The 16132-nt window shown below is 44.5% G+C and overlaps 1 protein-coding gene across 21 annotated transcripts in view; it reads right to left on the reverse strand.

Moving 5' to 3' along the window:
- Positions 1–16132, reverse strand: part of ZFHX3 (zinc finger homeobox 3) — a 395772-nt gene that overhangs the window by 90919 nt on the left and 288721 nt on the right. For all 21 annotated transcript variants that reach the window (XM_083452376.1, XM_083452375.1, XM_083452372.1 and 18 more), the window contains one exon: positions 10980–11476. In XM_083452376.1, coding sequence (XP_083308502.1) covers positions 10980–11476 — 497 coding nt within the window. The remainder of the gene's footprint in view (positions 1–10979; positions 11477–16132) is intronic.

Raw genomic sequence — 16132 nt, forward strand, 5'->3', positions numbered from 1 at the left:
TCGCATTAAATACAAGCAGGCTGACAATTTATAGTGTCAGCCCAGGGAAGGTGGGGAGAGCTAAGACGTGGTAATTATTTAATTCCTGCTTAAACCAACAGCAGCTTTGCCTTCAGGAGTGCTGAAATAGGCAGGCCTTGGGGGCTGTGCTGGCAGCCAGCTGATGCCAAGGCCTGGCACCAGGCCAGGACTTAGATAACAGGCAGCTTAACTATTTATAGACACTTCACACCAGAATGTTAACTAGAGGAGGGGGTGTCCCTTCCACCTGCAGGCAGCTGCTGCTCAGATAGAACACTACCCCCTACCAAAGCAGCAGAGGGCAGTTTTTAAGGGTGACAACTCAAAGACCTCCCAGGCTCTGGCACAAGAAACCCTTATCACAGCCAAAGACCTCACAGACAGCCACAGAACACCAACCTCAGCAGCAGTTCCTAATAATAGGATTTGGGGAGCAGGTAGGAAGCTATTCTCTGCCTCAACTCTTCCACACACATTTCTGATTTTGAGACCCCCAGACACCAAAGCTACAAAGGCTTTGTGCACAGGGGATCCAAACACTCCCCCCCCCCCCCGAATGCTTTGCCTTATACATAGTTCAGGTGGGGCCTGCAACAGACCCCCTGCAGCCATGAGCCAGAAACATCCACTGGAAGGTAAGCAATGGATTTCTCAATGCCCAAGAGTAGCTATATCTGTGCTGGTGGAGCCTCTGCGCAGATTCTGGCTGTGTATAAATGGCAACACCTCATCCTCTCTTCTACCTCATTAACTGAAACACATTAAAACAAGGGTGCACTGGGAGTAGGAAATGAGACTGTTAAACCAAGCTGATATAATCCTCATCAGCTGTGGGCAACGAGGCCGCATCAATTATGCTGAATCAAGTGCAGTAACCGTGATTTACAGGAGGCTCCAAGACCCCAAGCAGCACTCCTGTGCCTTGGACCATATTTCTCTCTCCTGGCTCCTTTCAAGTGCTTCTCTTCGGCTCTTCTGCTACTAGCACCTGCTGGGTTTGTGGCTTTTGCCTTCTTTTCCATGAGACTCAGTTCCTACAGCCACAGCAGCCCTCAGGCAAAATCCACCTTCAGATAAATACTCAGTCAAAACAACAATGGCCTGCTTTCTGTCCAGAGGGGCAGCAGAGGCACCTCCCTCCCACCCACACTAGCATGGAAGCACAGCTCTTATGCAAGCAGGTGAACTCACCTCAAGGAGTAACTGCAAGGCTGTCATGGGAAACATCCCATTAGTCCCTCAGCAAATGATTTAGAAATATAGTTGCACGTTCGGGACAAATCAGAACTCAACTCAAACTAGAACACAATTTAGGGACTTATGCCGTGGCAATAATAATGGCAAAAGCAAGCTTACTTTCCCATCGCCATTACGCCCTGCAGTCTCATCCAGCGAAGTTATTTCATGTAACCACGGGCAGGGATGCCTCATGAGCCTTAAGGGGGAGTAGGAGGAATCCTCAGTAACCTATTGTTACTAGTCTTAGTGTATGTTCTGTGGCGGTACCTAGAGCAACTGCTTGTTCTTACTTTTCAATTTGCACAGCCCGAGGATATGGACAGGTGAGGCCTACCGTGTGTGTGTGTGTGTGTGTGTGTGTGTGTGTGTCCCTGGGCCTTTCTGACTGGTAAAAACAGTGAGGAGGAGAAACTGGCTAATTAAGGAGAGTGGTGAATGCCTCCTTACATAAGGGTGTGGTTTCACCAAGCCTAAAAAAAGCCATTATTGAAAAAGCCTTCCCTGAATCCCACTAAGTTTAATAATTTCTGGTCAGTCTAACATTCTATTTCTGGGCTAGGTGCTTGAACACAAAATGGTCTCTCAGCTGCAAAATGGTCTCTCAGCTGCATGAAACACATCATCAAGGTCACTTTAAATCCATATTCAAACCTGGTTAAGGGATTGAAACAATTTTGATCACCTTAGCTGATGTCCTATGCCAGGAACTAGAAAAAGGAAATACATCCCTATTGGTTCTGCTGGACCTTTCATTGACTCGATACCATTATTGCCCAGGGTATCCTCCTGAGATGTCACTCAGTGGTTCAAGTTTTACCTGGACAGCTGGTTCCAAAAGGTGGTGCTGGGAGGCTCCTGTCTGGCCCCTTGGCTAGTGCCCTATGGTGCCCCAGAGGGTTCTGTTCTGTTTTCCATGATGTTTAAGCTACTAATCTACATGAACCCACACAGAAAGACTATCCCGGGGGTTTTTAGAGCGAGTAGTATTCTCTCCTGAAGAATCAGGCTAGCAATTTGGGTTACTCCAGGATTCTAGTCTGTGTTTGGATACACAGGTGGCAACTGTTGGCATTAATGCATTTGCACAACTTCAGCTGGAGCACCAACCGTATCTTTTCTTTGTGATATCAAACTTGGCCATAGTGACACAGAGGATTGGAGTTGGATGAGACCTTAGAGAAAATTTAGTTCAACCCCTGCTCAGTGCAGGGTTTGCAATGTAGGACTGCAACTACAACATCCCTGTCATATGGACAACGTCGGGGTGGGGGAGGGACACCCAACACTTTCCAAGGCTGTCTGTTCCACTAGCTTAGTATCTCCTAATGTTCAGTGAAATCCACTTCTTTGCAATTTCCATCCATTAGTTCCAATGCCCAAGTCTGCTCTATTTTCTGCATAACAGACTTTCAGGTATCTGAAGAAGAGCTATCATGTCTCCCCTTCATTTTGTCTTCTCCAGGCTAAACATGCCCTGAAGATCTTGCTTCCTGGGCAGGTGGTCTTTCACGAATTAAGATATGCAAGAGAAATTCACTTCTGGCAGGGATAGCCTTGAGAAGAAATGGAAGCACCATCCTGTTCAGCTGTGCCACTGACACAGCCACCACACCACCCATCTCTGTCGGTATTAGTGCCAATTTATGGCAAGATCTTGCTAAGATCTCATGAGATCTCCCACACCATGTGAGGTCTTTCAAGATCTCAAAAATTGGTGTTAATACTGGCACTGCTTCTCTACCGCCACCCAAGGAAGCTGTTTCACCCTGCTTCATGGATGGGTCAGCTCTGTCCTCAGTCAAGTATAGAGGATAATTTTGTAGAAACCTGCGAGTGGCTGCACCCAGACTATGGAATACCATCTCTCAATGAAGGGCAAACTTCTCTTTTTCAGACGGCTCATCAGTGATTTTAACAGGATGTTTAATTTCTCCTGCTCTTATATGCTTCCTTTACTTTTAAAGGAAGTATATTATTATTTGGTATGTTTTATTGATAGTGCATTTTAAATGCTTTTAGTTTGTATTTTCCTATATTTTCTATTTATTATTAGACAATATTCTGATGGAAAGGTGGGATATAAATGTTCATAATAAACACCACCACAGTAAACTGACTGATTAACTGAAGGCTTTGCTAAGGAGATGCTCAGTGCCTGTCAGTCTCCAAAGAATTTAAGAGCAAGCAGGGCAATGCAAGGAACATTGAGCTCTACTACCCTAGGTGCGTTCAAACACCTGACACGTGTCTGTCTGTTCACTGATGCCTTTACTATCACTTGCAAACAAGAATGTCGTAGAGCACATGCAAACGCATGTGGTATGATTCAAGCCTAGAGGATATTATCTGTTAGATGGAAAAGATTCAGGCTGAGGGAAGAGAGAGTCTCCACAGGTTACAGTAAGGTCTGCAGCTCCTTTTGCCCCCAGCTTTAAAGGCTGAAACCTCAAAGAGGCTCCAGGCACTCCAGCGCCTAAAATGATAAACACAGAATGTACGCCAAGGCATTCTGAAGAGTGTGCAGGAAGCCTACTTAACTAGCATGATCTGCACCAAGAGAGAGCAACATCTGTTGGATTAATTAGCTGTGTAATTAGCATCCTCTCAGTTGAGAGGATTCACTTTCTGATTCCTGAAACATTTCCAGTGCTTTTATCATCTTCATTCTGCACACAAAGCTGAAGTTTATTGGGAGCACCATCTCACCCACTGCCAAATGGTCTCAACAAGACCATCCAGGACGAAACAACACCACCACTGCTGAAAGCAAACAGCCATAGCAAAGAGGTGGAGGAGGAGGATCAAGGTACACAAAAAACTATTCAGCTGCTTGGGGACAAGTAAGGCTTCCAGACCTCAATAGGCACACTCAGCCATCAACTAAGTCCAATGTGCCAAAGCAAATATAAAACGCTTCACCAAGGAGCCCAATGCTTGACTCTTGGGAAGAGTCAGGAATATCTATCTTAGCTATGACAGTAAATGCACAGACAGCTATGGCCTCCCTGAAGAGGATAATCTGGGGGAAAGAAACAGAGGGCTGAAAACCATGCTAGTAGAAAGACAGCTGAAGTGAAAAAGCTTGCATAGAGTGCACCAATGCATGATATATCCAGATGTCCACACAGGAGAGTTCCACAGAGACAACTTAATGGCAAACATGAAGGTGCAAGGAGAGACTGCTTCCTTTTACCCACAATGTACCATCTAGTCATGAGCATGGAGTAGCAAGAAACACACATCACTAAGAAAAGCAACACACTCCTGCAGGCTGTCCCAGAGCCAGCATCTCTCCAGCTTCATTCAACAAAAAGTGCAAGGAGTTTCTTTTTCAATCCCAGATCTGGTGGCAAACTTATTTACCTGTAGATGCCTGCCTTGTATCAAATCAAAGTAAGTTTATTGTGCCACGAGAATTCCATACAATCGCAGTCAACTTAAAATATAACTCAGACATCGGCAAATAAAAACAGTAAACATATGTGAGATATCTGATGATGATGATGATGATGATGATAATAATAATAATAATAATAATAATAATTTTTATTTATATCCCGCCCTCCCCAGCCGAAGCCCGGCTCAGGGCGGCTAACAATAAAACAGTACAAAAGTACAGCACAAACAACACTCTAAAATCATTCATTATAAAATTAATTAAATTCAAGCCACTGGCACCGTTGGGCCAGAGCTCTAAGAAGATTGCCGAGGGAGGGAGTCAGGCTGTGCCCTGGCCAAAGACCTGGTGGAACAGCTCTGTCTTGCAGGCCCTGCAGAAAGATGTCAAGTCCTGCAGTGCCCTAGTCTCTTGTGACAGAGTGTTCCATAGAATCATAGAATCATAGAGTTGGAAGAGACCACAAGGGTCATCGAGTCCAACCCCCTGCCAAGCAGGAAACACCATCAGAGCACTCCTGACATATGGTTGTCAAGCCTCTGCTTAAAGACCTCCAAAGAAGGAGACTCCACCACACTCCTTGGCAGCAAATTCCACTGTCGAACAGCTCTTACTGTCAGGAAGTTCTTCCTAATGTTTAGGTGGAATCTTCTTTCTTGTAGTTTGTATCCATTGCTCCGTGTCCGCTTCTCTGGAGCAGCAGAAAACAACCTTTCTCCCTCCTCTATGTGACATCCTTTTATATATTTGAACATGGCTATCATATCACCCCTTAACCTCCTCTTCTCCAGGCTAAACATGCCCAGCTCCCTTAGCCGATCCTCATAAGGCATTGTTTCCAGGCCTTTGACCATTTTGGTTGCCCTCCTCTGGACACGTTCTAGTTTGTCAGTGTCCTTCTTGAACTGTGGTGCCCAGAACTGGACACAGTACTCCAGGTGAGGTCTGACCAGAGCAGAATACAGTGGCACTATAACTTCCCTTGATCTAGATGCTATACTCCTATTGATGCAGCCCAGAATTGCATTGGCTTTTTTAGCTGCCGCGTCACACTGTTGGCTCATGTTAAGTTTGTGGTCAACCAAGACTCCTAGATCCTTTTCACATGTACTGCTCTCAAGCCAGGTGTCACCCATCTTGTATTTGTGCCTCTCATTTTTTTTGCCCAAGTGCAATACTTTACATTTCTCCCTGTTAAAATTCATCTTGTTTGTTTTGGCCCAGTTCTCTAATCTGTCAAGGTCGTTTTGAAGTGTGATCCTGTCTTCTGGGGTGTTAGCCACCCCTCCCAGTTTGGTGTCATCTGCAAATTTGATCAAATTTGTTCCACTAGATCGGAGCCACAGCCGAAAAAGCCCTGGCTCTAGTTGAGGCCAGCCTAACTTCTCTGTGGCCTGGGACCTTCAAGATGTTTTTATTCAAGACTGTAAGTTTCTCTGTGGGGCATACCAGGAGAGGCGGTCCCGTAGGTATGAGGGTCCTAGGCTGTATAGGGCTTTAAAGCTTAAAACCAGCACCTTAAACCTGATCCTGTACTCCACCGGGAGCCAGTGCAGCTGGTATAGCACTGGGTGAATGTGATCTCGCAGTGAAGACCCCGTAAGGAGTCTCGCTGCAGCATTCTGCACCCGCTGGAGTTTCTGGGTCAGTCTCAAGGGCAGCCCCACGTAGAGCGAGTTACAATAATCCAGTCTGGAGGTGACCGTCGCGTAGATCACAGTGGCTGATAACAGGGATGCCCCTGCATCTACACTGATTTTCAATTTAGTACTCTGAATCTCCCTTATAGTTTATGGCTATTTTATCCAGTTCCTTCTTCCTGATCTTTTTTGCTGCCACAACAAAAAAGGCCACCTTATGTGTCTCCAATGTATTGTTGTCACTCAATGAACACTGAACCCTCTCACTTGGGAAGAGCCCACTATCCTGTACAAAGAGAAGTGCCTCCTTGGATCTATGTATAGGGGACAAGTTAACATATAATGGGGTTGTGGTTCGAGGACCCGATTCCCCCAAAGTGGAATGAATACACAAGGACACGTGATATAAGGTTAATGGGCAAGAAAAGGCCACAACTTTATTGATTACAGCAAGTGAAAAGGTATTGGCTTAGGCATTGGATTACGTCAGCTGACTGACTCCACCCCCTCAGAGAGGGGTGAGTCTGAAACAAGGGGGGTTTATTCACCAGTAGGTGGAGCCTGTTGATGCTAATCCAACTATAGGCTCTCCCCTGATGTCACGAGGGTCGTGCCATGGCCTCCTGCCAAGCAGGCATCGGACTGAATACACGACCGCCAGATTCCTTTAACGGAATACCCAAAATCTGAAGGCATAGGCGATGGCCACACCTAGCTCTTCGACACCACAACACATTATTCCAATGCCTAACCTACCCACCAATACCACAAAAGTTGTGGCGATTGCTACGAGGTAGGCGAAAAAACCAAAAAGCCTAATGCCAAATGGAAAAATTCCTACCAGGCCCCCCGGACAACCAGGGCGACCAACCTAAGGTCCATAGCAAGGCCAATGAAAACTAAGACCCTGAGCTAAAAGGGAGTGGAGGGTGGGTGACTCGCGACGGGACGACGAAGAGTGAGGCCAAGGAGGGGCTGGCGCCGCAGCATATAGGCTGCTGTACACGTCCCCTTGGAGGCACCTGGTTGGGTGCCTGCCGATGGGCGTGGGCGCCAGCCAAGTGAGCGGAAGGCAGGGGGCTAACACCCCCTGCTAGAGGTGGAGCTCAGGTTCCCGCCCACAGCCACTCCCCTCTCTTCCAGGAGGAGAGTCTTTACCAAAAAAATACAGAGTCTGTCTGCATATGGAATCTTATTATAATGGCCATCCAGAACTGCTGAAGGAAGCCTGTCTTGTATAGTATTACTTAGGAACGGCTTAAAGGTAAGGGACACAGAATATCTGAGTTACTACAATCTTGTCCAACCTGTGTCAACTTTCAGTTATTTTCCAACAGCTTTGCCACCTCAGGAAGATACAGGACTACTCTCAGGCTTGTAATGACAAGTGCCAACACAAGCTCCAACGGGCCCCCTGACACGTACAAAAGGTGACTTTGCTGGTAAACTGCTTTTGGGGATCAGCCATTGAGCAGAAAGTCCCATTAAGGGACAAATTAAAGAATAATTAGGAATACTTAAATGCCAAAAAACAGCTATTAAGCAAGCAATCTATTCTGACAGCATGACCCTAATGTGCAACGTGAGCAGCAGCTACTTCAAGTGTGGGGAACCTTTGTCCCTCCAGATGTTACTGGACTACAATACCCATCATCCCTGGCCACTGGCTACATTTGCTAAGGCTGATGGGAGTTACAATTCAGCAACATCTGGAGGCACAACATTTCCTCAGCCTTGCTCTACTGCATGCCTAGCCAATGTGGTAAAACTGGTCATCATTTGACTCCATGCCATTAGCAAGCTATGGAGCAAATAAATAAATAAATAAATGAAAATGTCCACTTCTTTGAGAGACTTAAATGTAGTGTTGAATTATTCAGTGGTTTCAAATACTAGTTTGAAAAGTCTTTCATTTCCCTGTCGTGCAAGAATGGTTTGCTTTTGCATTTCTTTACCTTTTGCATCCAGGCTTCCCAACACATCCACCTTAACTTTGTGCCCACTTTGCCACTGAAGCTATACATAGGTGGTGCTTGCCAACGTCTTATCAGCGCCACAAGGGCTATCTCATTAGCACTAAAAGCCACTAGGCAACCTGCTCAAGGAGCAAGGTTTCAAGTGTCCCTCTGCTGATACTTGTCAGTCACACACGCACACATTTCTGGCACCTAGCACCATTTATGCAATACATGGAGCCAAGGAATAACAACTTAAAAGGAAAATGGCAAAAAGGCAGGGTAAGGAGGATTGCAAGTATGATAAGCCTTGAGCTCTCTCACCCAGGCAGCATCTGGAGAGGATTTTCTCCAGCAGAGAGGCAAGAACTCGATTACATCCAGTTAACTGCACTCTAAACTGATTATGCATGTGCCAGGCTAATGGATTACATTAGCAAGAGGAAAACATCCCACCAATCTCCATTTTACAATACACAACTCAAGGTCCTGAAAAAAGAAAAGCTGCCCCTAGGATTGTTCCCCAGACTCTGAGCCACAGGGGCAGAAACACAAATGAAGAGCCAGACTTTGTTGTCAGTATGATTCCCAACATTCCTGATTCCAATATTCAAACTCAACTCCTTCTAGACCAGGGGTAGGCAACCTAAGGCCTGGGGGCTGGATGCAGCCCAATAGACTTCTCAAACCGACCTGCGGAAGGTCCGGGAATCAGCGTGTTTTTACATGAGTAGAATGTGTGCTTTTATTTAAAATGCATCTCCGGGTTATTTGTGGGGCCTGCCTGGTGTTTTTACATGAGCAGAATGTGTGCTTTTATTTAAAATACATCTCTGGGTTATTTGTGGGGCATAGGAATTCGTTCTTTTTTCCCCTTCAAAATATAGTCCGGCCCACCATATGGTCTGAGGGACAGTGGACCAGCCCACGGCTGAAAAAGATTGCCGACCCCTGTTCTAGACTAAGTCACATCATCCTAATAATGTCAGTGCTTCTACCAATACCACAAACCAATCCATCTAACCAGGTTGGGACACTACCCAACACTAGAGCCAAACTGGGAAGGACTAAGCCTGATATTTCTAAAAGGACATGGAAGTCAGGCTCAGTCTCCTTCCTTGTGGGTAAAATTGGAGACATGGAGTTTTATATAAGTGGAGGACTCAAATGCCTGAATCCTCCACATATATAAAATTTGAATACCTTAAAGAGTTTGGGAGGAAGTTGCAGATTTAATACCAGTTTTGTACATGGGTAGCATCCTCAGCAGGTAGGTAACATCAGCAGAAGCTCGCTGCATAGGCAAAAAGATCTATCACATTGCCCCAACTACCTTTCCCATTTCCCACCCATCCTGGAGGGAGACCATGTGGTGCTCATTGCTGACATAGCTCCACAGTCTGGCTGTGGCTCCAAGCAGCTCAACTAGCCCCTTCACACACAATAACATGCATCAGTAAAGTCTCCTGCAGTGGTCATCCCCTGGTGAACATTTACATATTCACTTAGCCTAGGTTTATTTTCAGAACCAAGCAAAGCCTACTTGGAGTCATAAGCACCTGCAGCTTTGTTATGCCAGGCCAAATACTTAGTAAAAGGTTACTCTGGTCTCCTGAAACTTGCCAATAGCCAACTTTGGGCCAGACAGTCAAGAAGCAGCCAAGAGAGAATAAGAGTGAACCCAGCACCAAGAGGGCAACACCCTTTAGCAAACAGGAGGAGGGCTGGTGAGAGGGCAGAACAAGTAGAACAGAAAATTGAAGAAAACGGATGAAAGCAAGTAAGACAGCATGTATAAGTGAGTGGAAGGTACATGAAGTGAAGCTGCTTAGAAGCTGCTTAGATTTATAGCAATTTGTACCTGATTGTTCATACTAAAGCCATTATGGGATGATTAGAGAAAAAGGTGAAGCTTTAAGTCCAGTGAAAATCAATAGAAATGTCTGGAGCAATTCTGCCGTGCAAGTGAAAGGACTATTTACTGTATATGCAGAGCTTCTCGGTTTCTAGCCTACATGGATTGCGTGGGGGCAGGGCGGGGGGAACAGAAATTTGCAGCCAGAAGCAGCTGACAGAGAGGTAAGACAGAGGCAATGAGGATATACTAGAGGAGGAGAAAAACCTGCTTGGCAGCAGAGCCCTATTACAACCATCCCTCCTCTCTGGCCCGCCACTTTGCTGCAGGTACACCACTGCACAGGATGTATAAATGACAGGTGTGATCCATGAACACCTGTGTGCCTTGGAGCTCTATATTGAGAAAGGCTAAGGAGATGTGCACATTTCTGGCATAAAATACGAATGCAACAGCGCAACTAATAGGCATGGGAGCAACAAACGACAGCACCACAAGAACAGAAACAGCCAGGTCACCCCACCCCTTAGTACAAACCACACATAAATGTGCATTCCCTACCCAAAGAATTATCTTCCTTATAGGAGGAAGTGACATTCTTGTATCTGCAAATGCTGCCTCTCCTCAACAAAAGGCTCTCCTAGAATTGGGCTGCAGGTGGTGAGCCAATAGAAAGAGTAGCAGCTCTGTGGGTTTCATGTCCGCTGACATCCTTGCACTGGCACCCAGTCTCAGAATTCCTTCTGGAAAAGCTACTCTTAGCCAAGCTAGGAATAAATGAAACTGAACTAGTGTTCAAGGCAAGCTGCCAAAGTTTTTCTGCACTGTCCCACCCAACAGCAAAAGCATGTGAAAAACTGGGTCTTCCTTACCTTGTAGAGTTTCAGGCTGGCCTCATGCCTGGAGTTCGCTGTGTGGAGACGCAGCTTCTCCAAGCTGTTGGTATAATAGTCACAGGCATTGCATTTCAAATGCACGGGGTTCCCAATAGCCACACACTTGAGCCTCCACTCATTGGCCTTGCCCCCCTCCTTGATATGTGCCACCAGCTGGTACTTCTGCACGTGTTTGTCAGTCTTGCAATGGAGCTGGAAATTGGCCTTGAGCTGCGTATTGTAGCGACACAACTTGCACTGATAAGAGTCCCCCATCACAGCCTTCCATTCCTCTTCAGGCAGGCTGCGCTCCACGTTCATGTGCAGCCCCAGCAGGTCCAAATTGTCTGTGGTGAACTTGTTGCACACGGCACACTGGAAAAGCTTCAGCGAAGGGTCATTGGTCTGCGTGAACGTCTCCCCCAGGTTCATTAGCTCCTCAGACACCAGCTGCCCACCCCCAAGCCGCATGTCCAGGGGGATCTCTCCACCCACTGCACAGAGAAAGAAGAAAGTCAGTCAGAAAAGCTCTGCAGAAACAAGCAGGGTGGAGGGCAGCAACTCATTCCCACTTCATGACAGCAGTGCATCTAGAAGGGTCCTGGCCAAAGAAGCTCCTACAGACCTTGAGGCATGAAGACCTGAGCTAGAAACAGGGTGAAACTGGAAACAGAACCCCACTTTCCCCCTTTTAGTTTCCAAGGCCTGAAATGGACATACTGGAAATTGGGGAAAAGCTAATAAATATTTTACCCTTTATAATAATAAATGCAGAATTTTGGGGGGAAAAACAACAGCCCTGCAGTGATTATTAAAATAATATCAAATTTATTTTTAAAAAGTAACTGTCAGTTCACATCGTTGCAAGTCTCTTAGATCAAAGAGAGTGTTGCAAGGGATATGCATTGTTGCTGTGTTTGATGAGATTATTCAACAGGCAACATCTTTCTCATGATGTTGGAAAAGTACTTTCAAACACTGCTGAATATCCCCAGGTATGTGCTCTAAATTGAGAGCATTCCAAGCATATTGCCCTGACAACACAGTGGCATGGCCTATGCTCAACACAGCCCTCAATGTATCTTTCCACTTGCCTCAGATTCCTCCAGCTGGTACGTCAGGGTTATGGAACATTTTTGAGCCTAAGGGGCAACCTTCCAAAGGCCGCTTACCATAGCAGAAGAGGCAGAAGTGGGCACCTTTGCACAGTAGGCTAGTTTCTACGGACCTTCCTCTCTGCCTTTCATTCAGACAAGCAAGAGGCATTGTTAAGAGTTCAAGGACACAAGCCAAGCAAAATCACCCAGGCTGCAAGGCAGGGCCAATGAGGGGGTGTGGCCCAGGAAAAGTTTTGAGGGCCTGATAGAGGCCTGTGGGGGGGACACACACATTTCCTACCCCTGTACTACATCAAATTAAACTGATAAATGTTTGAACCAGCACCCCAAATCAAGGATGAAAACTAAATTTATGACAGACTTAAGCTCATTTCAATGCCTGAATTTTCTGAAGCCCATTGAGCTAAAAGTGGTATTTGAGACATTTAGTCTGATTAAGATGAAAAATAAGTCATACTGGTATATTCAAGGATATATTTGCTGAGATGAAATCGTATATAAATTAAATAAATTAAATTTAAATTTTGTCTACAGCTAAGGTGACACCTGCAATCCAATCCAATTCCACTCAGTTTAATGGGGCTTACTTCCTTGTAAGTGTGTAGAGGATTGTAGCCTGACTACATATGATGACATACTATTGAAGAGTTCAGCGACACAATTAAGATTAACTGAAAATATTCAGATTTAGTATTACTCTTTAATTATATTACAGGGATGGTTATTTTCTATTTGAGTGCTCTCTCATATTTTCTGCACAACCACACTGAGGGCTACATACTGCTTCTAAGCTCAATTAAAAAGCCCCCCCCCTTTTGTTTACTAGGATGTTAATGGTTTCGATTTTCAGCTTTTATTTATTTCTATTTTCCCACCTGGCAAAAAAATAGATGCAGTTAATACAATATGGTGGAACAAGTTACAATTCCATTTGTGACCTTTGGTTTATCATTGTTTTAGTAAGAGTGAAGGAATGCGTACTTTTACATTAATATATATCAAACTACCATGCAACTTCATGTTCTTAATGTAGCAAAGGACATTTGGTTCTGACAAAAAGGAATGTTGAATATATTTACTTTTTCTATCACCTGCCCAAATCCCCTCCCCCAAACAAGCAGTTTTCTTCCATTGCTTCAAAATGCCTAATAATTTTACATCTCTAAGCAGAATCCCTCTGCCACAACCCTAGCTATGCTCTTGGGTGCTACAAGTTCAGGAAGGAAGTCTTACTAATTCCCATGAGGAATGCACTGGTGCAATTCAGACATCACATCAAACCACAGCTTAACTATGGATTAGTATATCATGTCTGAATTGGCAAACCATAGCTATAGTCGTTGACCTGCCTCCAGAGATTACTGCATCATGAAGATGAAGATGGACCTCTGAGGCAGAAACAGAGGCAGACAGGCAGCTCTAAAAATTTGTCAGCTGTACAATTGGCCAACTGTAAGATTAGGGCAAACCATGATTTGGCATGATGTGTGAATGAACTAGTGTTACCCACTAGCCCATTTGTTAAAGCATGATGAACACCCGAAGTCTGCATTTTCAGGAAAGGGGACTAGGTAGGGAACACAGCACTGCAGTTGTACACTCTAGCCAAACTAACAGCATCCCAAACATGGAGTCCAGCAGTGATAACAATAGCCTACTCTGGGCTATTCCATTTCCTGTTCAGTCATGGGTAAGTTTCCATCTCAGCTTACTTGCCACCTTTAAAATGGAAACAAGCAATCTCCCCTCATGAGGGTATGAGAGACCAGTACAGCACATTAAAAATGCAGCACAGAAGCAGAGGAATTTGAGGTTGTGTTCATAAGGCTGTATCCAATACTCTCTGTCCACAAGTGCAAGTGATGCTAGCAGATGGGTGAATTTTAATGTTGCACAACAGAGGAATCCAATGGAACTGCTGTCCTAGCAGTCACATACTGTGCAATAGATTTCACAATCTACTGTGCAACAAATCTATCAGCAACCTGCTTCTGCATTCTCTCACTCAAAAGATTCCACTGATGCAAAACATTTCACCAGTGGAACAATAATAAATTTAAATCAGTTTAACTTAGCGCTACATTGAATGAAACCCATAGACTGCCTTACTTTTAAATGCTTTCTCTCACCCTCACACACAGAGTTTTTCACTTTAGTCCAGACTTCTACAAAATCATATGCACCAATGCTTTACACACAGTCACCTCGATTCATCTTGCACAAGAAAAATATTGTTTGGACAGCTAGGTGCAGGAACATCACAGTCAAAACAATCTTTCCACTCTCAAGCCACCCTCATCTACTTTCCATCATCTCCCTTCTGCCACAGTCCTTTAAAACACCTGTTCTTCTTCAGACAATGGCTTCTTAGTTTTTGTAGCATTTCCTCCTACAGCAACTATTACCTATAATTCTCATTGTCTAAACAGCAGTAATGCTGAGTTTGGACTCATATCATAGAACAATGGAGTTTTCAATGCTTTAAAACATTTCACAAGATACCCAATAAAAAAATTGGGAATTTTCACAGAATCTGTTTGAGACAAGAGACTTTGAAAGAACAGCTAAATTATAAACACAGTTGTCTGAAAAGCTTGCAGTTTCCAAAAGGAGGGATTTCTCTGAACTTCAAACATAGAAAGACACAAAGGGCAGGTCTCTCAGGTCTGTATCTGATGCTTAGTTCAGGGGAAGAAATCTTAAAAGCATGATTTCTCCCTCCCTCCCCCTGCCCTGTTTCAGAGCAGATTATACTACTATACACTGTTTTCTGTATGGCAAGAAAAGTCACTCATTTCCCTGCAAAACTCCCAGTATGAAAGTATCTATTGATATGTGAAAGACAGGCTACATAAAATGAGAAAGTGACATCTCCATCTCCTTTTTCTCCAATAAAACACTGGTCACGAGTCTGCTGGAGCCAAACCTGGCTCTTCTGCACACCCTCCACTCAGTCCAAGGTTGCAGCCACAGGATGGCCTTTCTTACAGCTTTAGATGCATCCATAGGGAAGGGGAGAAATTGCTTTGCTAACAATGTGGGGATGTCATGTTGCCCCCACCCCCAGCCTGAATCTCTCAGTCTCAGCAGGAGGTTGGCTTGACACATTCCAGGAAGAAGTTGCCGAGCCACTACACTCAGAATTGTACCATTTCACAGATTACCAAAAATAGTGACTTCCATACGCACGCACCACTGCAGTTGTTTAAAAGCAGCAAACTCTGCTAACAACAAACACCCATTTTCTACATCCAAATTTCAACTAAGCCCTCCCAACCAAAAGACATCCAAAGAGCTAGCGGATTGGCCTTGAAGTGAAATAACTCCTGTTTAAGTAGGGGAACCCTTTCAATCAACCCTACTGAAAAGTGCTTCACCCAAGTACATATAAAGTTGATAAAAATGTTACATACACCAGATTAATGATAGAATTAAACATAGGCTTTTCTTGTGATATGTTAGTGCTAAAAAACCCTACCATTATTACCATGTGGGAAAACACTTTAATATTAAATATTCAGTATATAACAAAAGTTTAAACCAGTCTGGTTAGTTCTCCTAATGAATGCAGTAATAATCACAGCTCTCCTGCTTTCTCCAGAAAAAGAAGGATGGAGGCATATGCATATTCTGACAATATGAAAACCAGCATGATTCAAGTGATCACTCACCTGTATAAATATCAGCCTAGGTTTAAGCTGAAATGCTAAAGAAAGTGGGGGGCAATAAGTTATTCTTTATTTTTCGGGTTTCTAGCAATTCAGGCCTGCCAATTCACCATTACCACTAAGTCTGCTGCATTCACCACACACATGGAACAAACCTGAAAGCTGGGTTTTGCCCTATTCCTTCATAAACATATTCCTAACCCTCATGTAAAAAGAGAAACTTTTAGAATAGGTTGGCAGAGGTACAAGAATGAAGCATCTAACATATGCATGTCTGTAGGAGTCTGATGGCAGATTGCCCTCTTCATAACCTTTTTGATGTTCTTAAATTCACAAAATTTGCTAAGAGATGTAAACATGCTGC

The sequence above is a fragment of the Podarcis tiliguerta genome, assembly GCF_965153285.1.
Source record: "Podarcis tiliguerta genome assembly, chromosome: 8".
Taxonomy (NCBI): domain Eukaryota; kingdom Metazoa; phylum Chordata; class Lepidosauria; order Squamata; family Lacertidae; genus Podarcis; species Podarcis tiliguerta.